Source organism: Ambystoma mexicanum, chromosome 4p (genome assembly GCF_040938575.1).
Source record: "Ambystoma mexicanum isolate Mex_15411 chromosome 4p, UKY_AmexF1_1, whole genome shotgun sequence".
In the NCBI taxonomy this organism is placed as follows: Eukaryota; Metazoa; Chordata; class Amphibia; order Caudata; family Ambystomatidae; genus Ambystoma; species Ambystoma mexicanum.
The window spans coordinates 204,632,876-204,659,690 of NC_090927.1; the positions used below are offsets into that span (position 1 = coordinate 204,632,876).

The 26,815-nt window shown below is 47.1% G+C and overlaps 1 protein-coding gene across 1 annotated transcript in view; it reads right to left on the reverse strand.

Moving 5' to 3' along the window:
• KIF13B (kinesin family member 13B) overlaps nt 1-26,815 on the reverse strand; it is a 1,451,009-nt gene that overhangs the window by 838,499 nt on the left and 585,695 nt on the right. The window contains exons 7-8 of the mRNA XM_069605712.1: nt 19,082-19,169; nt 15,730-15,864 (exon numbers count right to left, since the gene is read on the reverse strand). Coding sequence (XP_069461813.1) covers nt 15,730-15,864; nt 19,082-19,169 — 223 coding nt within the window. The remainder of the gene's footprint in view (nt 1-15,729; nt 15,865-19,081; nt 19,170-26,815) is intronic.

Consider the following 26,815-nt stretch of genomic DNA (forward strand, 5'->3'; position numbering starts at 1 on the left):
AACTTCTACCTGGGGGACCTTCTTATTATCTGGTCTTCTCTGTCTTTATCGGCATACTTCACCAAAAGGCTAATTCCTTCACCTATCCCTACCATAACCCTGCACGTTCTCAGTCTCCACCTGCTGCTCTTCTACTCTCCCACTGATCTTCCTTTCTTCAGACTCCACTCCTACTCCTAGTGATTCTTCATATCGAAAATCCTATCTGCCTTCTCTTTGATCATCTTACTGTTTAGCGCCTTCTATAAGTAGTGCTGGCTTCTCCACCCCTTCATATGACGCTCCTCTCACCATCACCTCTTTAGATGAATCTGTAAACAAAGCAACGTTGCAAACTTTCCCTTTCAACTTTTTGTGCATGTACATACCAGTGCGTAGGTGCCTCCCTGGGCACATGTCCCTCCCTCCTCTACCCACACACGTGTCCCGCTCCCCGGACACATGTCCAACTCCTGCTACCTGGGCAGGTGCCTCGCTCGCCCTCCGTGGACTTGGGTCCCTCCCTGTGCATGTCTCACTCCCTGGACGTGTGCCCCCTCCTCCACTCCCTAGGCACGTGCCCTGCCTCCTCACCCTGTGTGTGTGTGTCCACCTCCGTCTCCCTGCGTGCACTACTCTCACTGGGCATTTTCCCAGCTCCCCCTCTCTATCCAGGAGTGCGTGTTACCCAACCTCTCCTGCTCCTTCCCCCTCCCACCCACTCACTCACTGGGCACATGTGCCCCCACCCCAACCCTCTCCCTCATTATGTGAATGCCTCAGGGTGTGTCCCTATCCCCTGCCTGGGGACGTGTCCACCTCTGGGGTGTGGAATGTAGGTTTCGACTCTCCTCAAGCACAGTCCTTTTTCGGCTTGCCACACCACAGTCCTGTCTTTGCGATGGACTCAGACTAGTCAGCCTTTTTCATTAGATTGTGGAGTGCTAGGACACTCTTTGCTTTCCCCTCCGAGACAATTACCCCTTTGTCTATGCTCCCATAACAATTATTCTCCAACATGCAAGGACATCCCTCGCGCTACACAAAACTCTTCCTCCCCTGGCACTAAAAGCTTTCTCCAAATCAATCTTTCCATATTTTCTTCTTCTGCCACCTTACCACACATCAGTCCCTCCTAGTCTCTGCTAGAACATTCTTCTGCACAGGGGCTCCAGTACAGGGGTCGCCTGCTCTTCTGCCAGCTCTCCCATGACTAGACACTGACTAATTGGGTTGGCTGCCTTTTAAAGACTGATCTCTCCTCCACTTGGATTGTGCCTAATGTTACGAGTTGCACCTGGCATGTGTGGCTGTGGTGGACTGCGATTGGACCATATGCTCCAGGCCATATGTTTTGAAACATATTGGCCTAAAATTAGATCCGGGCTAGCCACCATCATGGATTTTATACTGCCCTGGGATCCATGTGTGCTCTCTCTCCCCTCAAGACCACAGCTACCCTTGCCCATTTTAATCTGGGTCCCTCTGTTCTCCCATCATGTGACACTTCAGTCAGAAAACCTTCAGGTTATCCTGGGGAAGGGTTTCTATTAGTGAATGTCTCTTGTGGTGAAGTGTTAATAGATCTCACTTGACGCATTCCACAATGGGAGAATAATGCCAACTTGTTTTAAAAGTCATGCAGGAGATGTGCATTTGTTTCTTAGTCTTTGGCGTTACTGTCCTGCTCAACTCCATTCCCTTAAGGGGAAAAGGCTTGATTTCATGTCTTTGATTTGAGTCTAGCTGGAGGGAACATCCTTTGGAGAGTACTGTTGCTGAGTCCCACTGGCTCGGGGGAGTTCCTTGGGTCTCAAGAGAGGTCTTGTAAAAGTTGAGGGAGCAGCCCTGTGACTGCTCCCTGCCCCAGTCCAGAGGAGTTCATCTCAAGCATTTCATGCCAGATTATTCCTGCTTCTAAACACTACCGGGTGTCATCACCCTAATTAACCATACTTAATTTATTGACCTTGCCAGGATAAAAGGCTGCGCCAACCCTGCTACGGGATTTAAACTTGCATAGTGGTGGCTAGCCACATGTAAGAGGTGAAGCACTTAACTCAGGTGCATTCACACAGACAAATCAATTTATGACGGTCACTCGGGGTTTGGGCACTAGTCCCAGTAAAAGGGAGAGGAGGGAACGAAAAGCAGAGCAGGGAATCCCACTGAAGGAGAACGCATTCTCCAAGGGAGCAGGAGGCCTGCCCCATGCAAGTTGCAAAGAGGCGATACTGCAGATTTTAAAGAGTGGCAAAAAGGTCTACTTCATCTCAGCTCCAGAAGATTGGGCATGCTACCTGAGGATGAAACACCCATTTATGGCAAGTGGCATGAGCAAAACAGAAGGATCATGGTGGCACGGTTTTGAATGAATCAACATCTGGCATTGCTCTGGGAATCCCACCAGACCATCTCTTTCCAACAGTCCTACCATTACAGTAGAGGGAAGACGTTATGCAAATCAGGCTTGGCCCCACTCCCAAAGGGGCAGTCCTGCAACTGCAGAAGTGCATCCCCTATGCACCAGACCATGAGCAATCTCATACATGTGTCACCACACCAACCATCAGTTATGTGTAGCGTGGGTCTCTAGGCATGGCAAGCTCAAGGTCTACGTCTGAGCAATCCTGTCTCACTTGGGGTATTTTTCGCAAAACAGCTTGCAAAGCTGTTCTGCTCTTTTTGGGATGGGACCAAGCTTTATCTGCATATGGCCTTCACCCCCTCTGTAATGGCATGGCAGGCTGAAATAGGTTAGTGGAGGGATGGGGGTTAGGGGAGCACCCAGAGCGTTTCAATGTTTTTTCATTCATTCAAAGCCTTCCAGCCATCACTCTTCAGTGTCAGGAAGATTCTTGCAGCAGTAGTAGTGTAACAGGTAGGTAAACGCCGTTTTCCAAGGCTCAATTCCTCAGTGCTAACCATCAGCGCTATGATAATGATGGGGTTGAGATTTTGAAACCCCAGAAAGTTGCCATATCCACCTTGTGGTGTGCTAGGTGGCTCTCCCCATGCAGCAAGAGACGGCACTGCATGCATTAGATGGTTAAAGACAAAGCTCAACAAGGGCTCCTGGCGCATAGGCACACCTGCCTGCATCATATCCTGAGCGGGAAAATCCATCCCTTCCAAGGTGCATCGAAGAATTGAGATAACACATCTAGAGTCAAGAACAGAGTTAGCATTACAGTCTAACAACAGATCTAGGAGTTTAAACTGTGGTCCATGGCTGGGTTGTTGGAAAATCACAGCCAAGTTGAGGACCATGCTTTGACCTCGTCATCCACAGCCTCTTGTGATTTTGCCTGCAGGTCCCCTTAGCACAGCAGTGCTGGATTACATTAGCGTGCACGGTACTGGCAGATTCCATTACACCCAGCAGTGCAAGATTGTATAATGCCCACGTAAAGCAGTGACAGTTTATAGTACTCATTTACTGGAGTATGGCTGGATACTAGATTACCCTGTTAGCATAGGTGTGGCAATTTCCATTAGAGCCAGCCAGAGCACAGGAAGACCACAATCTGGTTGGCCCATGGTCTGGAATTGAGACTGAGCGAATTCACTCAGGTTCTTCTGTATTCTGCACAGAGTGCCTCCGAGCATCTAGTCAACTAGGGCTGTTCAACGTCGCTCATACAAGGGGAGATTTCGCTTCTCCCACTCTTGTTGGTTTCTGCACCGGTCGGACCCCAGGCCCACCGTGGTCATGCCACCACGATGGATGGTCTCCTGGACTTCGTCCTGCCAGTGGATTCGCCCTTCCTTGCAACACTAGTCTTCCGGCGTTCTTGGCTGGCATTCTGTCCTTCGCCGACAACCACTGGTTCTGCGGTTCCTCACTACTCCACCCCTCCAAGGTTTATCAACGTCAGAGGGCTTCCCCTGCGTATGGATCTCTTTTCTCTCAAGCGATTCATCTCAGTTACTCGTTAGTCACAATGCAAATGGGGGTTCTGTTTGACTTCATATTTCATAGTTGATCCAGCATTACCTGAAGTCAATAGAAAAAGAAGACGTTTGACTTGGTATAGAAGATAATCCCATAAAAGCAGATATTGTTGGTGGTATAAGGAGTTCCTCATGGGAATGAGAGTCCTTGGCCCCTAGAGGGGAGTCGCGCCCAGTGAGGTCCCACTTGACCTGTCCCCTTGGGAGGGTCTTGTGGAGCGGTCTCCCCTCCCTAGCCTCAAAGGGAGGTTTCCCCCTGGGGAGAAGGGGTTGTAACAAATCCCTAGAGGTCATCACTTCTTCCCAAGGGGGAGCCCCTTCCCATGAGGCCAGAGTGGTGAGGCCGCTACCCAAGAGTCCCCCCTGAAGGGTGGTGCACGGCAGATCTCATGGGTAGAGACTCTCCCTCTGGGAACAGGGACGACCATCTAGGGTACGGTCCGGGAAACCACAACCACACATCCTCACTCTTCTTTCTTCTCTTCTGAGAGGCCAGTTCCTCGTAGAGACATGCACTTTTGTAAAACCGAAGACCTTGTCTACCTAGGAAATACTGGGACGAAACGAAACGCACTACACCCAAGTAGATCTAGGACTGATATGAGGTGGTCCTGCAGAAACAATGTAGATCACACCCGGGAAACAGAAGAAGGAATTACCCCTTTCACCAAGAGTATGCTTCCAACATAATATAAAAGGTCGACAGAGGACTTGGAGCTTTTGTCAAATACAGTCAAAGGAGGCATCAGGTGCAAGGGTTCTCCAGCACGGGAGATTTGAATCCTGTCCCGGAACATACACGGAAAGGAGGACGCAGGTGGGGAGCTGCGGACTTCCTGTAGGGCTTCGCAGGAACAGAGCCGTATCACCAGCTCAGAAGAAGGAAAACTAGCAGCTCGAGAACAGGAGACGCCGAACGACCACAGACACCATTGACGAGAGCTCGGTGAAGCAGAGAGCCATAATCCAGCCCCAGAAAGCCCCGGCAAGGTACAGAGTCCCAAAGCAAGGTAACTGGTGGTACGGGAAAGCAGGAGGGGGCATAGGGATAGTCACCGGGTGGGCAGAAGCAGCTCTCTGCCTAGGAGCGAGCAGGCAGCTACAGACTCGCTAGAGGGGCAGAAGAGTCACACATAAGAACTATAAGGGGGGGTAGGGGAATCCCACAAGACAGATAAGAAAGGTCTGGGACCCTGACAGTTAGGCATAGGCAAGTCATCTTCCTTGTGACAGTACTTGGCAGGAAAGTGAACCAAGTCTGCCAAATCATCAGAGCAGAGAAATATGGGTGTGGGGCCCGCACCCAAACAAGGAGAAAGATACAAGTCATCTTCCTCATAGCTGTACTTGGCAAACGCGGAGACCAAGTTTGCTATCTGGGTAAGCTGGGTCAAGGATCATACTTGTATATGAACTGTTAAGAAAGAAGGAAAGCAGTGAAACGGGTATCATCAGGGGAAGGGATTCATCCACCCCCCCCCACCCGAGTATCGCTGAGGGCAAATTTGACTGTGAAACCAAGAACCAGGAGAAGGGCGTAATTCTCCTGGTAGTGCTACATCCACGGGGAAAACCCAAGAAGCCTGGGGAAGGGAGTAATTTCCCCAAGGGTGGAAAAAGGCCAGAGCCAATAGAAGGGTGCCATTCTCTTTGTAATTTAGAGAACTGAGTACGGAACCTTGAGGCCAGGGGAAGGGAGTAATTCCCCTGGCAAGACAAGTACTGTGTTAGGAACAAGTGATTCAGGGGAAGTGAGTCATTCTCCCTCGAGGGATGAACCAGTGATCTTTCTGATACAGACTGTTCTACGATTGGCAGTCCTTTATTTTGAAGTATCGGGCCAGGGGAAGGGAGTCATTCCTCCTGGTTAAGAGCATGCAACCAGAACTATGTCACTCAGTCCAGGAGAAGGGGGCCATTCTCCTGCACCAAGAACATGGACACATCCTTCTAGTTTAGTTACAAGTGTAAGGGACACAATTAGAGATTTTGACACAGGGCAGTGGACTCTTTAGTTTACAACGACCTTCTGACAGAACCCTTTAGTATTTTAGTTGAGGCAGGGAAACCCATCAGGGATAAGGAAAGTTAGGTTTTGTCTTTATTTTTGTGAAATAAAAAAGTCTATAGCAATCACTATGTCACTTGTGCGTCAGTCTCCTCCTTCTGCATCCTTGGGTTATGTTGCGAATGCTCTTGATTCGTCAATTAGCCCACAAGGCAGGTGTAGTGTGCCCAGTTCGCACAGTAAGCCAGACTCGACCAGTCCAGCCACCACATTGAGCCCTCATTCCATTATTCAGAGTTAGCAGTGCAAGGCCAGAGGAGCTGCTGAGAAACGGCATCCTTGTCACTGGCAGGAGTGGGCCTTGGGGTGTGGATCTCAATAACAGAGCTGTGTCCTTTTGACAAATTCTCCTGTCAAACCAAGCTTGCCATTCTGGTGAAATTCCTTATGTTAAGCCCCAGCTGGATGGGAATGAAGCGCAAAGGGGGCCCTCAAGAGAGCTGGTGGGGATCTGCAGGCTCAGCCCCACACTCCACTCATGTCAAACAGAGCTGAGACTCCAGCGCCTCTGCTTCCGTCAGTGGTCCAGCATCTAATTCAAGATAACGTGATGGCACTTAAGATGATTTCATGACGTGAAGCATCGGGTGAAGTCAATATCATTATACTTATGAATTTCAGAAGTTCTCTTTCGTACAGACCACAGAAAAGTATGCTAGAATAATAAACAATGTTGGAAAAACACCAAGAAAGCGACACGTACAAAAGTTCAAAAATGTATTTTTCTTCAAATCTATTTGCAGACTAGTGTGGGTCCCATGGCTTATGAGTTTATATGCTCTTTCCTGAGACCTGTGTATAACCTGAAGGTCGGGATGATAGCTCAGGGGCAATGTACTCGCCTTGGAAGTAAGACGACGTGGAGCAACACAGGTTCGATCCCGGGTCCGCGCTTAACTGCGTTGTAAATACCCTTACAAATTACACAAGTTAAAAGGGTCAGGCGAGCAAACCATTTAACCTTTTAGAGGGAAACATAAGAAAACGTGTGTTGCCGAGGTTATCTCGTACTGTTCAGATTGCGTGTAGGTGCCATGGTCAAGCTGGCAATTTTGTGGATTTAAGGTGGCAACGTGCCTGCTCTGCTAGCTGGGTAGGGAAACTGGAGGTTAAAAGAACCGGTATACGCCAAAGAGTAGGTACCATGGAGGACACATTGCTCTGCTGTTGGACTCCCACTGAAACAAAACAGACTTACACCCTTAACTAGCCTATACTAGAAAATGGCGTTTAACTGTCTCTATGTCGCATCACTAAGAAAAGAGGGGTCTAATTTAAAATTAAACAAATTAATGTGTTAGCAACTTGCCATGACACTAGGGCAGACTGCATTTGGAGGCACGCTTCAGTCAGTACACCAAGTAAAATAGAAAAAATTTAGAAATCGGAACCAATCTTGACATCTTGTGATAAGCATCTCTGCCACAAAAGATTAAAAAAAGAAAAAATGCAGAGTAGTGGAACAATTTGAAAATGCGAAGGTCAGAATTTACAGTTTCCATGGCGAGACGCAGACATAAATCTTGCAGATTCTATGAAGAACACAATTGCAAGACTTCAATGGGGCAACAAGCCTTACACAAACACTGCCTTTAGGAGCTGGCACTAAAGGCAACACGAAAACTGCACAACAAAAAACGCAATAAACGGCTCTCCTTGTAGTCGTCCCAAGGGCCCGAGCTCCCCCTGTGAGCCTGAAAATCGATGAAAGACCAGCTCCTATAAATGCAGGCTCTTCTCAGCAGGACCGTTGTCCTCTGCCTCTGAATGTCAAGCAGCTCTGAATGAAGGATGCTCATCTTGCCCGGATGCCAACAGTAAATTCACCCGGATCAATGGACCCGCAGGGCACGGCCGCAGGCGGCAGCAGGGAGCTGGTTTTACAAGCCTGCGGTCCCCACAAAGGAATGAAAAGCGGCAGAGAGGCCTACCAGTTTGGGCATGGCACTCGTGGCAGGGAGGCGAGGGCAGTGGTACCATTCCTTAAGAAGCTGTCCTGGGAAAGAGAGCAGGGCTTCCCAAGAGATTTATAGGCGGGGAAGACGGCCATTCTTTTTCGGCAATTGTTTGCATCAAGCTGGATCTTTGATCTCTTAAATGGGGATGGGACAACGCTGTCGAAACCCCTGAAGTGGCAACGGCGAGTATGTTCGTGCGGAATTCCCATACGAAATCATTGCAGGCTCGGCCCACTCCCAGTTAAGCTACACACATACGCACAGAGCTCGCTTGTGTGCGTCTCATAGTCTTGGGCTGGTTTGATAAAAATAATACTTTTCTCCCACTGCGAAGCCCTCACTATAAATACTCATTGTTACTGTTATTTAATTCTTATATTGTGCATATAGGCCTCATTCAAGCAATGGCATAAAAGGAGCAGCATTTAGACTGCTCCTCTGCTTTGGAGGAAATTATAACAAAAAGGAATCTTATTGAGCACTTTTAGCCAACGTTTTTGTAGGTCTTCAGTGAATATAAGGCTCACATTTGACATTTATTTATTTGGAGTATGCAAGGCACAGACTCGGTGGAGGGTCTGCTTCAAAGCACCTGTGAGAACATTACAAGCCATCTATATGTATATAAAAGTCAAAATGTATGTGTTTGTGGCAAACCGCTGTTCCTTATGCAACTCCACACTGTTTCACCAATCTGCACCAAATGGGGCATAGTTACCCCTGTTAGGGCCCAACGGACATTACTGGCCACCCAACCCCAACCCTTTAACACATTCACACACTTGAGGTCCAGGTCCTAGTTTCAAAGAAAGTTGCACCGCATTACACTGAAACGAACTGAACAATATCAGGATGAGGCGACTGGTGGGGAGAGAGCACAGAATGTCCGCGTATGCAGCAGCACACCAACTCACGCCTCCCCATTTCCCCCATAACATCACACACACACACACATTCTCAGTGTAGTTTACTTCAGAGTGCCTAGCACATCAAGCGATAAGCGAATCGGAACAGCGGCCTACAGAATCAGTGTTATCATGCTGGTCTACAGAACCCCTTTCGGAGAACAGATAATTCTGCTAGTAGCATATAAAAAAGGGCAAGATCAGTTGGAGCTACAAGCCCACGCAGTCCAGGGGTGACCAAGATCTGCTTTGGTAAGGTGGACTTCCAAATGCTGGCAATGCATTTGATGCAACATCATGAGTTACAGAGGTGTGTGATCTTTTGAGTCGTAGACACTACAATAAATCATGAACAGGTGGACACAGCTACAGGTCAAGTTGCCTGTCGCAGGGCCAAGGCAGGCAGATTTTAGGTTGACAGGCAATGGCTATGAGCGGTGGTAGGGTAGGAGTGCGAGTAGTTCTGGGTAGGTGAGATGATGAACATTCAGGAAGGCAGTGAAAAAGGCTAGGTGAGTGAGGTTTGTGAAAATTGCACTGCATCTTGGTACAGGTGAATGAATGTTCGAGTAGGACAGAAAGAAAGTTGCACATTTCTCGAGATCGTTCCTTTAAAAGGCCAACGTGATAAATGAACCTTATTGAGCACCATTACAATGGGTAACAACGCCCAGTATTGCCGTGTTCACAAGCAGGATCAATTTAGCATTAAGCGCTACATTAAAACGTAGTCTTCATTATTACTCTTAACAAGCTGTATACTCGCACAGCAGCAGCACCAAATGTCTGCAGGGGCTACCCACACTGCTACAAAGGAAGAGGGCATGGTACATCCAAACACGGACATTCGACACGGCTGTAGGGTACCTTAAATGAAAACCTACCACTACAGAGAAACTCCAGTGCCGAGGTTACCAGTCTAGTGCCTAGAAGCAGTTCAGCCTGTGATTTTCCAGTGCAATTCATCAACATTGCAAACGATGATTCACATTCTACAATGTAATGCCACTTTAAAGGAAAAGGCGTTTTCAACGAATGTCCTTGGAATGAGCAGGGGCGTTACACCCTCTTGCACCCTAAGGTGCAGGCCTCGAATCACGTATACCGAAGCTACTGTGGACAGCTGGGTAAGGAGAGACACACTGAGGCCATTGAGAACAGCAAACTAATACCAGCGACCCCCTGTAAACGATGGGCAGTTTCCAATCTGACTGTGCGACAGAGGAGAGCAGAACTATAGTGATGCTTAATACAAGCAAAGTTCCTATAATAAGAAACTAAAGCGAAGCTGCAAAGCCTCTGCCAGGATTCCGATGGTGGGGGCGCACATCCGGCTCGACTGGATGGTGCTTTGCCCCAATGTGCAGATGTTCCCGTAAACACCAGCTGCAAGGGGGCTGGGTCAATCAAGGAAGACCGGGCAAAGTCATATTTCAGCTACAAGAAATGTGGCGGGATCCGGGCTAGCTCAAACATATACAAGCCGATTCAGGGGGTTCCTTGAAATAACCAGTGGACCTATATGCAGGCAGAGTGGTAACATGACCTGGCTGACAATACGCCCCATGCTCCCCCCACCCCCAGGTAGTACGCAAAACATTGTGTAAGTGTTGCCAATAAAAGACCGTGGGATTTTATTGCACAGTTATGGTCATATCAAAAACAATCATAATTACATTAACCATAATATACTGTACTTTTGGGCATTGGGTCCCGAGGTTACCCCCCTCTGACCCGTGCCGCCATTCTTGTCCCAAGACAGTGTGGTCACCGTACAGTGACCTGTCTTCTTTCTCTTTCTTCTCATTCTTTTTCTTAGGGTGGGAGGGTTCTGGGAAAAAGAAGAGACTGCACAAAATACTCTTTGGTTTGGGTCCCCGTGCAGGGACAACAAACTGCTTCTGTTTTCTGCTGTCAAAGCAGCTTCTTATATAGGACCCAGGGGCTGTCCCCTGGGTCCTTCTGTGTGGTGGGGGGCTGTGGTGGCAGCCCCCTGGCCGGCTGATGCAGACAACAAATTGCACCTTATGGTGCCTAACAACTGCTCCCCGCCTACTTCCCGTCTTTGGGGGACCTGGTGCTTTGCATCCCTGTGGGAGGATGGCAAGGTGTTGATGCCCTTCCCTCTGTGTTTCCAAGTTAGGCGACTGCACGTCGCCTTTGTAGTTTGGAGGGGGAGCACTGGCCCAGTTGTTGGGCTGCTGCTCCCCCTCTCCCCTGCCTGGCTGCCATGGGGCACAGGTTACCAGGCGTTGCCCAGCAAGGACACTGGTCTGCTTAGCAGTCCCTGTACACAGACCACATTGGTCCAGTTTTGAGAACTCATTGCAAACGCGTCCCACTAGTGTCGATGGCACTCGACTGTCAATGATCACCGATTTCCGCAGACGTATTCAAAGGGCAGAAACATTATTTTTGCAAAAAAATTGGTGCAAAAGTCCAAGGACGTGAAAAACCGCTGTGTGAAATCTTTGTCAAGCAACGTTCACATTCCACTATCATTAACTCAAAAAAAAAAAGGAAATGATATTAAAGTTGCCCTAAATCCTGCTGCTCCCTGTGTCTACTAACGGTGGGACTCTTGTGCAAATGCAGCGCCTCTGCTTGAGAGACAGCGCCACCACTACAGGCCACAGCCCACATTCGCTTGGTGGACTGTCAACACAATGTGCCATCATGAACAATGTCTCGAGAGAGAAAGAACTGCCATCTCCCTTACAGGAGCAGATCTGGCAAAGTGGAAGCAAATACCACGCGAGTACAGAGGGAATGGCTGAATACTTGCCGGTAATCTTCATTACTCCGAGTCCGGATCTTCCTCGACGCAATCATATAGAGGAAGTGGTAATGATGGGTGTCTTGGGATGTAAAAGATAGCAGCAAGAAAGGCCCTGGTTAAATGTATTATCATTATAACAGGAAAAGGGAAGAGTGAATCAGTGGCAATGTTCCCGGCACAGAAAAATCTGCCAAGTACAGTTAAATCGCCTACGCTGCATAAGCTTGCATGGTAGACCAACAAATAGAGGGGATTTTTTTTTTAACATCGAAGTCCTCCGAGTGTCTTATTCCTATCACAAGGATGGCGAAACTACATTTGATAGGAAAAGTCGACTATCGACTCCTTACTGGAAGTCAAGCAGTGCATTATCAAATATTGAAAAGGCAATAAAGCTCCTTCCTTCTTTGAACGTCTCCAGTAGTTTTGGCCGATAAAGAAAATGGAAATGCTGACAGCAGCCAGAGGCACTTAGTTACAATAGTACATGGAAAAGTCTCAGATAGCTTAATGTCTCCGATTGCTTAAAGGCAAGTCCGTGATATATTTTTAATGGCTCGCAATTTATACTAGTAAGAAACAGCCAACAGGCTTTAATAATGGACATGATGTACTAAGCTGTAATTGAACAGCAATACGAGTATGAATATGTAGGACAGCAGCCACTTGAGTGTCTTGCATCAAGGATAAGGTAATCGGTGCATGCACTTAGGCCACCACATTCTGCTATGTAGCCCCTCATTAGCATAAGGTCGGGGAACATGCAAGAGGAGGATCTCAGGAGCGGCCTAACATCTAGTGGTAGAGCCAGGGACGACCATGCTAGGGTCTACATTTTACTAGACTTCCTACTGTAAGGGAAGTAGTGCCATGGTCTGTGTCCGCCCTTAAATATAGACTTTCTACACTCAGGGACTGGACAAAGTTCTAACGACAAATGCCCCACAAAACAGGGACAAGGCATTGGTAAAATGGCACTGCATGCAGAAAGAGGAACACCTGTCTCGAGGTAAGTCCTTGTACCAAAGCACCGTGACATTGGCCCACCTATAATCCTTATGAAGAGTCCTGGGACTCGTGGTGTGTTTTGCATAGAGAAGAGTGATCAAGCCTCCACTTTCTTGCCCCACTTGCTTCGATGATCATAGTGCGACTAGATCCTTTGAGACACCGATGAAAACCCAACAGAATCACAGAACACCCAGTATCAAAGGGCAAGGAGTCCTGCAAGATGAACCAGGATGGCAAGAAACAGTCAGAGGAACTTCTGAAGAACTGGTCGACCCCATTGACCGAGGCATCTCCAGCTCATTTATTAGGTGAGCAAACTGCTCAGAAGAATATATGTTTAGGGGTCAATAAAAGCCAAACGTGTATTTTGAGGACTGGATTTGCTTCATTTAAGAAACGTTAAGGGTGTTAAAAAATGTAATAAAGGGCCAGGGAAGGCTGACATTTTTGAGGTTATGAGTAGAGGTGCTCGCTCCACACTCAGTCCCCTCGTCCCTCTGTCTGCCTCACCTAGCTAGGCGCCCCACTAATTCAAGGTGATTTACCCATCATCAGATCCGCCCATGGACAGTCAGCTCCTTGCTTTACAATAAAAGCCACCAACCATGTGCAATGTGCGACTAGCAACTGAGAACAACAGCATAGACCGGAAATAAAGTGGTCAGAAAAGGTGGTGTAGAATAAAGGACGAGTCTAGGGTATGATGGCATAAAGAAGTCCTCGGCCTACACAGTTTGCTAGAGTTCAGGAAAGGGGCCCGACGGCACAGATGGCGTCTATATGCGGCACCATCTGCACACTGCCTAAGTAGACTGATCTGGTTACAGGGGAATTCCAGAAGTAGGAGCCACATTTAAGTGGCATCTACTTTTGGGGACTTCAATTAGACACGAAGTAGAAGTGCTGCTGCATCCATGGGGGTGAGATAACAGGTAGGAGCAGCCGTTGGCATGGTCAAACAGCTGAATCTGTGAGGACAGTGCCGAGAGACTGAAAAGACTGGGCTGGTGAAGGAGCAACTGGAACCATACATCAGAGAAGCAGCTTAAAGAGGAAAATGGCGCAGAGAGCAGTCACTTGAGGGAGAACCCTGGTAAACGCACACACAATAAGGAGATGGAAAATGGGAACAAACGGAAGAGGACGAGGAGGCAATGGTAAAGTACTATAGACAATAAAGCATGACCATAAATAATAACCCAGCAGGTTTATTTCCTTAAAGGAATGGTTCGGTCAGAAATATTATTGGCCAAAAAGATGGCCAATAATAAAACAAATACCTAAAATATATACTTTTTTTTAAGTCCCTATGCAAAGTTTCGAGCAAATGAAGCACAAACTTTAAAATTGCAAGCACTAGGGGGCATCCATTTTGTTTGTGTTTGTGGCACTAATGAAGCAAAAGACAGCCAGCTGTAGTAAACAAAAGCTACCACTGGGTGGCTTTTGCTTCATTGGTGCCGGACTCGGAGGACGGGGACCAGAGACTAATAAGCACTAGCTGCGTTTTTTTTTCTAAGTTTTCCGGGCTGGAGGAGTCCGGAAAACTTAGAAATAAAACCGCAGCTTTCAAAACGTATTTATGTTTGCGGTAGCTTCAGCTTGGAGCCCTCTGGGCTCCAAGCTGAAGCTACCACAAACAAACACTTTGTTGCGTTTCAAAAACGCTGCGGTTTTTCTTTCTAAGTTTCACGCGCTCCTCCAAGCCGGAGGAGCCTGAGAAACTTAGAAAGAAAAACCGCAGCGTTTTTGAAACACAACCGCGTTGTGTTTCTGCCTGCCGTGGCTATAACTTTGTGAAAAGACCCAAAGTGAAAGCCAAGGCAGGCAGAAACACAACACGGCTGTGTTTCCATGCCGCTGTGTTTCTGCCTACAGCAGCTTTCACTTTGGGCTCCGTGGAGAGCCCGAGAGCTCCAAAGTGAAAGCTGCTGTAGGCAGAAACACAACGCGGGTGTTTAGAAATGCTGCAGTGTTTAGAAATACAATGTTTTTGTATAAATCCAAAAACGTTATTCTGAATGCTGCCGCTGTCAGAATAACAACGACGGCAATCACAAATACAACAACGTTATATTTTTAATTGGTGCGCCTCGGCTTTTTGCCTTCATTTACATTTTCTGTGCATCCCTGGGCTTGGGGAGAACAGAAAATGTAAAATGAAAGTGAAGGCAGCCTCCTCAGCTCTGCTTAGGCTGCTTAGGCTGCAGTAAGCAAAAGCTCCCAGTAAGGATCGGGCCAGAGGGACAGCTAGGCTATTTTGGTGTTCAAATAAAGAACCTAATTATTCAAAATGCCTCGTTGCCGATCTCAGGATTCTGATTTACCACAGTCGGTAGGGAATCAGCGAAATACAAAAGGCTATTCCTACTGCATAAAAATCCTAAAGACGAGGCATCCCTTTAGATGTGGCCAATGTATGTCAGCCCTTTCCTGTTTGAATATAAATGGATGTTTGGAAGGAAAACCCTGGATGACGAAGAGAGAAGCGGAAGGGAATTGAATGATTTGTTCTTATTTTACCATCTTACCATTAAAGTTACCTTTGATATAATTCTCTTTAAGGAACAGCATATTACGAAATGGTAGGGTCACATACATGCAAATACACTTGGGGGCGGCTTTTACTCTTGGTATGCACGCATGCTAGACCAATGCCAGCTGCCTTTTAATTTTCTTTAGGAATTCACTGGGCTTCATAAAAATGTACTTTACACCACATCTTTGGACACAGTTGCGATACCTAGTTGTGCACGCGTACCATGACAGATCACATAAAGAAGACAGTGAATCCCTTTGCTTTCTGTGTATATCGTGCTTTGTGGTCGCTCTCCCACCAGCACATGCTCCCCCTGATCCCGCTCTCCTGCTACCCCTGGACCCTAGGTACAGCGCTCCGTTGCTTCCTAGCCAGGTCAGCTCCTTATGAATCACAGACATAGCTTTCCTTGGCAGTGCTTACCCCCTGATCCGGCTCTTACGCTACCCCTGCACCCCAGGTACAGCACTCTGTTGCTTGCCAGCCAGGTCAGCTCCTTCTGAATCGCATACATAGCTTTCCCTGGCGGTGCTTACCCCAGACTGGACATCAAGGAGAGTGTGCGTCAGAATAATGATGAAGACTGCGTGTGACCGGCTGCTCTCTTCATTCATGTTGGTGGCAGCCACTGTTCTCGACTTGTTTCCTTCAGACATCAAAGACTCAATGTCCTAAATAGTGAAGCAAGAAGCAAAAACCTATGTAGTAAAGAACAACAGTCTGCCTTTCAGTAGTTGAAATACGTTACACGTTAAAGAATAACATGAGAATGGTTGCAGGTATTATTATTTAATCAAGTGACTCTGCTGAGTCTTCAAAACAGCACTCCAGTCTAAATGAAATAATGCAGTTTATGGAAGATGAGCCATTAGTGGTCTGAATAGAGAACACACTGTTCAACAAACGGTTATGTTTATGGTTTAAAGACATTGGAATCTTTGTTCTAATCTTACAATCATTGTACTCATTCCCAGCAACTTTACACAGCTCCCATCTTTCTGGGTTTCCCTGCACTCTTCAAGTCCAACTCTTGCGCTAAATATACCCTTGCATGAATAAACTACCCTTCCTCCTCGTCCGGAAACAGCAATTCTTGTCAGCATTCTTAAAAGATATATATTTTTTTTCAAAACACACCTCTTCTCACGCTACCCTGCTGGAAACCCCCAGGCTCCCTCGTGGGACATCTCCTTTTCTTTCTACGCTCACCTGGACCCCAAATATAAGCCACGTTCACAGACAGCAACAGACGCTAGGCCCCAGGCCAATCACAGGTGAAGCTATGTTGAGTAAGCCTGCTTGGGTACAAATTTAATTAACCGGATAGTCTTCCACTCCACATGCTAATCTGTTAATTTCCATCTCTACCTATGACCAGTGTTCTACCCAAGAAGGATTTTCGCAATCTTGATATCACCATTTATACCGTGCCTTCAGGCTCATCATACAGCTCTAGCAGAATGCCAGCTAGGCCAATATATACACATGTTCTAATGGGGGAGGAGGGCTCAGTAACCCATGTACACCATAAGGAACTTAATGTGCCCAGGTAAAACTTTCCTCTTTGTGCCAGCACTCATGGCACACTAGGGGGCAGTGGAGGCAATCTCAAAAGACCGTGATTTAAGATGGACTCAGAACAGAGGGACGGCTCTACTTACGGGGTTTGTCCTAAGTATGGGTGGGGTACCCCACCCACCTGCACTTAGTCCCCACACCCCAAGTATGGCAAGCTCCCCCATTGCTTATGGGTTTGGGGGTCAGGAAAATGCTTGGACCAGACAGTGAAAGCCAAGCAAGAGGGCTGAGGTCCACGGATATCATACCTTTGGTGCGCCCAGCCTCTCCTTTATTTTCCTGAATCACATGCTAAGAGCCCCCGCTGGCAGGCTGCCTGTGCGGGTTCAGAGCCTGTGATTAAGAAACAAAAGAGGCTGAGCGCGCCAAAGGTATGATACCAATGCATACCAACCTGCCTTTTATTTTTTTACTAGAATAGCTAACTCCTACCAGGCAATCTTTTCACTCAAGGAGCTGCTTGGATAAAGGGCTGTGTGATTCTTCACTGGATCTTGTCACTTACCACAGAGGGGAGGAGCCCTTGCTTGTGAGGCTAGGGAGGTGAGCTGCTACAAAACATTCCCACCCCCTCACCCCCCGATGGGGTCGCGGAACATGGGACCTCCACGGGAGAGAATCCCTCATGGGAACAAGGACTGCCGTTCAGTCATGGAACTCCCTAGACGACCTTATGAAGAGCTGACAAGAATATCTGAAGACACCTCAGGTCACTCCAAACCAGTCTATATATTACTGCAAAATCTCCAAGAATCCATCTGCTCGGGTCAAATGTACAAGGGGAAGAAGAATGTAAGAACCATGCAGAGTATGCAGTGGTTGTCGGCCAACCGCACTGGGCCGAAGATAGACCAAAGAGCCATGAGTCCTCCAGTAACAGAAACAAAGGACTGTGCATCTACGCTAAGGAGGGCCCAGCGTGGTCTAATAAAAAAAAGACCAGTGAAGTTGGTCATGGGAGCCAAAGCTGACCCCCTACAGGCAGCCCTTTAACCAAGTGGCTCCTTCAGTGAAAGGCCTGCCTGCTGAGGCTCCTCTCATTATGAACCCGAAGGAGAACTGGGTAGGCCAGCATATTCTTTTGTTCCTTAATGAGAGGAGCTGACTCCCCAGCATGCAGCCCATTTAGTCAAAGATCTGCACATGGTTAAAGGGCTGCCTGCAAGGTGTTTGCGCTTCTCATCAGGAAAAAGGAGAGGCATTGGCGTTGCCTCTCCCTTTTCCTGACCACAAAACGCCTACACCTTGCAGGCAACCCTTTAACCATGCCCAGCTCTTTGGCTAAATGGGCTGCCTGCTGGGGGGCAGCGCAACTGGGGCTAGTCGGGCAAAGCCTAGGCAACGCCCCAACTCGGGAGTCCTTTTTGAAGACTGCTGGGGGTCTGCCGCGGCTCACTTAAAGCCCTATCAAAAGGTTAACCCAACAAATCAGGAGAACAAAAGCATTCTCGGTGGTAATGTAGGACCAAGTCCTGTATGCGGTCTTATCCGGCAATTATTCTGAGTTACCTCAGTGCAAATGCTCCATTTAGGTGACATTCTGTTATCTGGCATATTTGGTCATCTGACGATCTTGTTTATCAAATGGTGTCGATTAACGGGACTTTTTCTGGGCTGTTTCTGTAAAGAAAATATGCATCCACGCCTGCTGGGTGATTGCATTAACCTCGTCCCTGATGCAGTCTACCGCATGGCACATCAAAAACTCACCTGCACTTTCACAATTCGCCACTATCAGCCAGATTACAGTCTCTACCATCGCCAAAATCACAAACAAAAACTGAAGCAAAACGACGCATGTGCGTTACGCGATTCCCATCCAGCCATGGCAACTACAAAGCACCCTACATTTCACTCTGCACTACATCTCGACTACCCTCACTCCCTGCATGCAATTTCTTCTGCAAAGCTGACAGTGCCCACAGGCACCCTTCGTTCGATTCTTTATCACCCCCATAAAAGCCCAACCTCACCATACCTGCTTAAACATAGGCTTTGCCGTGTAGCAATAAATCACGTTGTAGTAAACCGCAAAGATATTTACCAAAACCTTACAAATAAAAGCATTATTGATTTTAAGGTAAAAGCAGTAGAACAGTCCATTTTCAGGAGCTGAATGGACCCATAATGGAGTAAATGAAAACCATGAGCAGGACTGCAAATACAACGTTTTCGCTCCGCTTTCATGATCCCCTCTGAAACAAGTTAAGCAAAACTAAAACCCTCCATTTCTTCCTGTTGCTTTCGCACACAAAATACATTTTTTACACTGTGATCTCCATATATTACATAGATTACGCCGCTTCTTACCTTATAACTAGAAACAGCGAGTTTAGAAAGACCATCGACGTAGGGACCCAAAACCTTGTGTTCTCTGACTTTTAAAGATTGGCGGCTCCTGATAAAAAAAAAGAAGCAAGAGGTGAGAAACAACTTTCTAAAGGATTCCAAGACAGCTGCCAAGAGCCCGAGGTTGGAAAGACTTGATCGAGATGGCATGTTGTTGGCCCAAAAATCAACTAGGCTGGGACTGTAACTCGCATACCTAAAAAGCATCTATCAAAACTAAAGTTAAAGAAAGAGTGCACATTTTTTCGCTGAGATGGCCAACATTGAGGGTGAGCCTTTTCGCGGGTAGAGAGGGCCACTATTCGCAAAATTTAAGGGAGAACAAACAGCTCTGTTATGGCTAGAAAATCTACTGGGAACTCAATTTTGTTACACAACATTTTCCAGCAGAAAGGCTTCCTGTCTGTTCAACCAATACTTTATTTATTGCATGCAACAACTTGAAGAAAAGCTTTTTGCTTTATATTCTTTACTTAGCTTTTACTATCCTCCTCTGAAGCTCACGGCAGATGCTAAAGAATCCTTAAGATTCCTTCATGATTTCATTATATCGGCTACAGAGAGTGTTAGGGGGAATTCTCCGTTTAGGCTGAATTTCCTAACCTAGTGAGTCCCCCAGCAGCCTTGCTGGATTTTTGGGGTTTATTTTTTTCTCCTGCCAAGAGTGAGACTCTTTTATCCTCACTCTTGGGCATGATTTGAGTGTGTTTCTTTGAATCTAGATGTGTTTAATGGGCTATGGGGTCTTTTACTCCATAGGGCTTCATGTGTTTTTGTGATGTGTTACACAGCACCCTCAGTGCAGTGACACAGGGGTGTCATAGTGACCCCCCAGTATAGACTGCATACCCTGGGACTGACTACTGTCTCCCAGGGCATGTAAAGTCACCATTGACTTTACTAGTCTTAAATTCTGAACAGAACCGGTACAAACCATCATATTGTGGACGTACTGGCTGGGGCAATTCAATTGCCCCGGGGTATGTTAGTCGAGGGGGCACGTCTCCGTCCCCCCTGATCGAGTTTTGGCTGGTGGCAGTGGATACTACTTTTTATATTCAACCGCAAATATTTTCCTATGGGATTTCCCATTGTTTTAGGCTACTACCTTTCTTTAATTATTTACGGTAGCCTCGAACATACCGCCGGTTTATTTAATTAATATTAATTCTCCGGTTGGTATTTTTTGCCAAAACTTGATTCTAAAATGGCATTTATGTTCTCTTCTGTGACTCCAACCCAAGTCGAACCCTTTGTTCCACTTTTTGGCGGGCTTCTCCACAGAAGCCCTCCAAAGTGGTGCCACTCTGTCTGGGGTACCTAGGAGGGGAATTTAGGCACCCTGGACTGAGTTGCCTAGGCAAGTCAAGTCGCTCTCCGTCCTGATTGGGCCAAGTGGTGAGCCAGCATGTTTGAGTGACAGCTAGGCTGAGAGAATGGGGGTTTTCTGCATAAAAGCAGGGCTTTGGGGACTGGAACTTCAGAAGTCGCCACAGGGCCTAAAAATCCGACGAGGGAGAAGCTGAGACGACCTGCCACGACACCACCACCGGTGGAGCCCTGCTGGACCGTCTCACCACTTTTCCCAACGACAGAGGAGATCTCCCGCCGGAGAGTCTTCTTCCTTTGACTGGTGGGGATAACCAGTTTCACCGTCTTTTCGCCTTCCCGACGTACCTCGCGGCCGCCTTGCCTGTGCCAAGCACCCCGGCAACCGGGATACCACGTTTTGCCACGACCGCAAACAAAGGTACCACCTTTAACCGGAAAACTCCACGGCTGGTTTCTTCCCTGGTAGTGCAACGACCTTCATCCTTCCTCCAAGTCGAGATCTTCTCTTCCCCTGGACGACGACGCGACTTGCACCCACTGCCAGGAACAACTGCCACCGCTGGAGGATCCTTCCCACTTAAGGTACCGTGTCCCGCCCGGCTTCCCTTGCTAGCGACTGTACGGGGTAGATTTAGCCCCCCGCTTTTGAACCTGGGTTAGCCTGGGACACCCTGGCTAAACTTTCCTAAGCCTCTCTAAACTCTTTTTGAACCCTCTGCAAGACTTTCAAAGCCTAGTGTAACTGTGTGATCTTGGGCGCATTTGTGCTCTGCCCTCTCTAAGAGTGGGCCCAGCCTTTGGACTTTGGCTCACCAGTGACTTTTGCTCTTCTGCCTTGCTAACCGTGTTCTTGAATGTTAGAGTGGTGTACCTTTCCATATTCTGTCTTTTTCTCTCCCTTTCTCATACTTATTGGAGTGCCATCTAGTTAAGCGCTCACCTCTGTATGAAAATAAGTGGTGTTTTACTGTGACCTATCTGATAAGGAAAAAGGGGTGTATATATTACAATAGTAACTGTTTAGAATATTTTACAATAAGAGTGCTGGAGTGTTTCAAACAGTGTGTTTTTAAATAAATAATTATATACTTTGATACCAAAGCTCTAGTCAGTGTTTGCTTGTATTGGTGTGTCTGAGTGCCTATTGTGTATACTTTGCATACTGCCTAACTCTTCTTGAGGGAAGTCTGACTGCTCAGCCACAGCTACCAGGTAAATCTGGGTGGTACAGACTGCTACCAAGTGGGTTTACTGCTAACACCTGCAGTCCTAAATCTTTTGCAGTGTTCCCCCCTAAGGGAACTGCACAGGTTTCTGCCTAACACTGGTGTACAGCGGTGGGATTTGTATTGAGTATACATTTTAGAGTGCTTTAGGATACCTTAGTACAACTAACCACAAAGCTTAGCACTGAAAAAGTAATCTAACATGTCAACTATGGAAACTTATAGTCAAGAGTCCCTTGTTACAAAAACTGCTGATTGTTTAAGAGTTCTATGTAAGCATAAGAATCTCCTGACTAAAGGCAAAAAAATTGAATTGATAGAAAGGTTGTAAGCTAACCAAAGTCTGGATGATGGTTCAGAGGAACCTACCATGCCAGAACATGTAGATAACAGTATAGAAATTGATATTGATAAAAATGTTGATAATCTTGAGGAAGAGTCAGAAGAGGAGGGTGAGGCTGCTGTGACTGTCCCCCCTAGGCCTCTGTATGCTCTACCTGCTGTACCTACTGGGCCTTTGCCAAGTCCCACACTTAGTCCTCAATATCTTGAATTAGAGAAAATTAAACTTGAACTAGAGTTCAAGAGACTGAATACTCAGGCTGAACAGAGACATCAGGAACTGAATCAAGAACTAAGGCTAAGGGAAATGGAGCTCAAGCATGAGCTAGAAATGAAGAAATTATCTGTTGAAAATGCTTCTCTCTATGGCTCCTCTAGAAGTTCCAGTCCTAAAAGACCCAGGATGCCTAAAGAATTGGTTGGTATGTATGAGCCTAAGTTGGATGTGTTGGATTGGTTGTCTGTTTGAATATAATCATGGGCTCCAGAACATCACAGGAAATGACTTACTCACCTGGTTGTTCTCTAGGCTTCCCCCTGTTGCAACTGATGTGGTAATGGAGTTTGGGGGAGGAGGATAGGAAAGAGTATGAATGTGTGAAACTAGCTCTGATAGCTAGATTTGGGAAGACCCCTTCCCAGTATCGTAAGAGGTTTAGAACCCTCAAAAAGCATGATGGTACCCCTTGGGCTACCTGGGTGAGTGAAGGGTTGAAAAACTTAGAGGGATGGATTAAGGGTTACAAAGTGAACACTTATGAAGGTATGAAGAATCTTTTTATGTTGGAGTCAATTTATGATGCCTGCTCTCCTGAGCTCAGACAGCACTTGGCTGATTCAAAGGAATTAGATTCCCGAAAACTAGCTAAGGCTGCTGACTTGTGGGTTGCCAACAGGGTCACTCACAAGGATTCTGGGGTAACTCAGAAAAAGGATGAGGGGAAATAGCCTAAAAAGGACTCCAAAGAGAATTCTAATACTGCAAATTCCAAAGAGGGCCCCAAACAAAACCAGAAGGGTAAGCCACCAGGTCAACCACAGCAGAATAGTGTCTCCTCTGATGCCAAACCAGAGGGAGGTCGGAACAAGCCTCCATTCCAGAAGGCATCTGGTAAATGCTTTGTTTGTGGCTCTACTGACCATGTGAAAGGAGATCCCAGATGCAAGGGTAAACCAACATGCCTCCTTAGCCTTCGCTCCAGAAGAGGAAGTCCCCATGGCAAGTGGAAACTTTCTACTGCTGGCTGATGAACCCATTAGTGTCTCAGCCAGTGTTTCTTTAGTCTCTCTGGGGTTGTGGGAACAACAGAACTTAGATGTGTGTAATTCTATCCCAGATAATACTAAAGAGTATTATAAAGACAGTGTCCAGGTGAATGGTGAGGAGACCCCTGCCATTAGAGACACTGGGGCCAGCATAACTGTGGTGGATGAACCATTTTTCAAGGCAGAGGATGTTGCTAAGGCACCCAAATGCCTCACCAAGTTAGCTGGAGGGCCTGTGTGGATGTGTCCCCAGTTACCAGTTCTCATCCAGTGTAATGACATGGCTGTAAAAATACCTGTCAGTGTACAATGTGAAGTACCAGGTAGGGTTCTGTTGGGTAATGACCTGTAAGCTCTTGGAGTTGTGCCACATACCCCCAGACCACCTAGTAAAATGTTACAGGAGCTCACAAAACCTGCAAGAGAGAAAACCCTGCGAGGGTTATCCCAGGAGATGATGACAGAGATCACTCCTTTACCACTGGAGCAACTCACTGCAGTAACTACCAGATCAGGAGCAAAGGGGCAACCAAAGACTCCTAGGAAAAAATCAGCAGCAAGCACTCCAGTGCTTCCAACAGTTACACCTGTAACTCCACCTCCAGCTGAGGCTGAGAGGGAGGTACAACGCTGTATGGTTGAACTAGACTCTGAAGAAGAGCTAGTGGGAGGCCAAGAACTTATTGGAGATCTAGACCCTGAGGACCATCCTGAGCTGCAGTCTTTACTGGCAGAAGGTGGGGCCCAGCAGGGCAGCTTTCCGTAAGGGACAAAGAGAATGTCCAACTCTGGAGGGTCTCCGCCACCAGGCAGCTGCTCAGGCTGATGGGCAAGAGCCTGGGAAGTATAGGTTGCACTAGGAAGATGGCCTCTTCTACAGTGAACCAACTGAGCCTGAACCTGGAGACTACAAACGCCTTGTAGTACCTCAAGAAAACAGACAACAGTTCTTGCACTTAGCCCCATGATTCCTTTAGCTGGTCACTTGAGTTTCAAGAAGACCAAGGAAAGGCTCTCATTCTACTTCTATTGGCCAAAAATGGGGGCAGAAGTAGATAAGTTTTGCAAGAGCTGCCATACCTGCCAAACTTCTGGTAAGGTTGGCTCCAAGAATGTGGAACCATTAGTGCCTCTCCCAGTTGTGGGAGTCCCATTTGATAGGGTAGGGATTGACATTGTTGGTCCCCTTGATCCCCCTACCTCCTCAGGCAACAGGTTTATCCTTGTTGTAGTAGACCATTCTACTAGATACCCTGAGGCAATTCCTATGAGGACTGTCACAGCTCCGGCTGTGGCTAAGGCCCTCCTTGGTATTTTTACCAGGGTTTGGTTTCCTAAGGAAGTAATATTCGACAGGGGGTCAAACTTTTTGTCCCACTACATGAAAGCCATGTGGAAAACCTGTGGAGTTACTTACAAGTTCTCAACCGCCTACCACCCCCAAACCAATGGGTTGGTAGAAAGGTTTAACAGAACCATGAAGAGCATGATAGGTGCTTTAGAGGAACCTCTGAAAAGAAATTGGGACCTTCTACTGCCATGCCTTCTCTTTGCTTCTAGAGAAGTCCCTCAGGAGGGAGTAGGTTATTCTCCCTTTGAACTTCTCTATGGCCATCCGGTCAGAGGTCCATTGGCCCTGATTAAGGAGGGGTTGGAAGGTGCTCCTCCCCTCAAGCCAGTAAGAGTGACTGACTATGTGATAGGTCTCCGAAAGAGAATGTCACACATGATGGCAGAAGCTAGTGATAACCTGAAAGCTGGACAAGCTTTGGTCAAGCATTGGCATGATCAAAAGGCTAACATGGTTGAGTTCACTCAAGACCAGCTAGTTCTCGTTATGCTCCAAACAAGGAAGAGGGCTCCGCAAGACGAATGGATGGGACCCTTCAAAGTTGTGGGAAAACTTGGAGGTCAACTATCTGGTGGATCTGGGCAGACCAGGGAAGCACCTAGAGTCTTCCACACTAACCGCCTGAAAGCGTATGTCTCCAGACCTGAAGTAGGGGCCTTGCTTCTAGCTTCAGCCGCAGAGGAAGAAGAGAGTGAGTCTCTCCCTGATCTCATCAGAGGTGTACCTTTAGATGAAAAAATTGAAGGAGTCAATCTCTTCAGATCTGACACCTGAGCAACAAGAAGAGTGCAAATCTATGTTAAATCAGTTTGCCTCCCTGTTCTCACTCTCACCAGGCTTGACCCCTTGGGGACAGCATGAGATACTCACTGGTGACTGCCTGCCAGTCAAAAGCAGAGGATACCGAATGTCAGAAAATGTGAGAACCCATATCAAGGGGGAGGTCAAGAAGATGCTTGATCTCGGGGTAATAGAACCCTCTACTAGTCCATGGTCTAGCCCAGTTGTGTTAGTACCAAAGGCAGGATCCAAAGACTTGAGATTCTGTGTGGACTATAGAGCTCTTAATGCAGTCACCAAGACTGATGCCCACCCTTTACCAAGGACAGATGAGTTGGTGGATAAACTTGGCGCAGCCAAGTACCTCAGCACATTTGACCTTACGTCAGGCTATTGGCAAATAGCCTTGACAGACCATGCCAAGGAGAAAACTGCATTTTCCACCCCAGTTGGCTTGTACCAGTTTAAGGTCATGCCTTTTGGATTAAAAAATGCACCTGCTACATTCCAAAGGATGGTGAACCAAGTTCTAGCTGGAGGACTTCTGCATGGCATACTTGGATGACATTGCAGTCTTCAGCCACTCCTGGGAGGATCATGTGAACCATCTAGGACATGTTTTGCAGGCTCTTGGACAGGCCAATTTGACTATCAAGGCAAGTAAATGCCAGATAGGTCAAAGTAATGTGGTCTACCTTGGGCATGAGGTAGGTGGAGAAATAAGGCCTTTGCTCAGCAAGATTGAAGCTGTGCAAAATTGGACAACACCTACTACTCAAACCCAAGTGAGAGCCTTCCTAGGCCTCACTGGGTATTACAGGAATTTCATTGAGAACTATGGGACCATAGCTTCTCCACTGAATGTAATCTCCTCTCCGAAATTCCCTAAAAAGGTCAAATAGAATGAGAAGTGCAATCAGGCCTTTGAAAAACTGAAGAAAGCTCTTTGCCAAGCTCCAGTATTGAGAGCTCCTGACTACCACCACACTTTCATTGTACAAACTGATTCTTCCAATGTAGGTATAGGTGCAGTTCTAAGCCAACTGGATGAGAAGCGTAGGGAGCACCCCATTTGCTTCATCAGCCGTAAGCTGAAAGATCCTGAGAAGAGGTGGGCAACAATCGAAAGAGAATGCTTTGCTATTGTGTGGGCACTGAAGTAGTTTAGGCCATACTTGTATGGTTTTACTTTTGTCATTCAGACTGACCACCAACCCTTGAGATGGTTAATGCAAATGAAGGGAGAAAATCCAAAACTATTGAGATGGTCAATCTGCCTGCAAGGGTTTGATTTCACCATTGAGCACAGGTCAGGGTGTCACCATCAAAATGCTGATGGACTCTCTAGGATGTATGTCATCGACTAGAAGTATGAGGTTCATCCAGGAGTGGATAAAA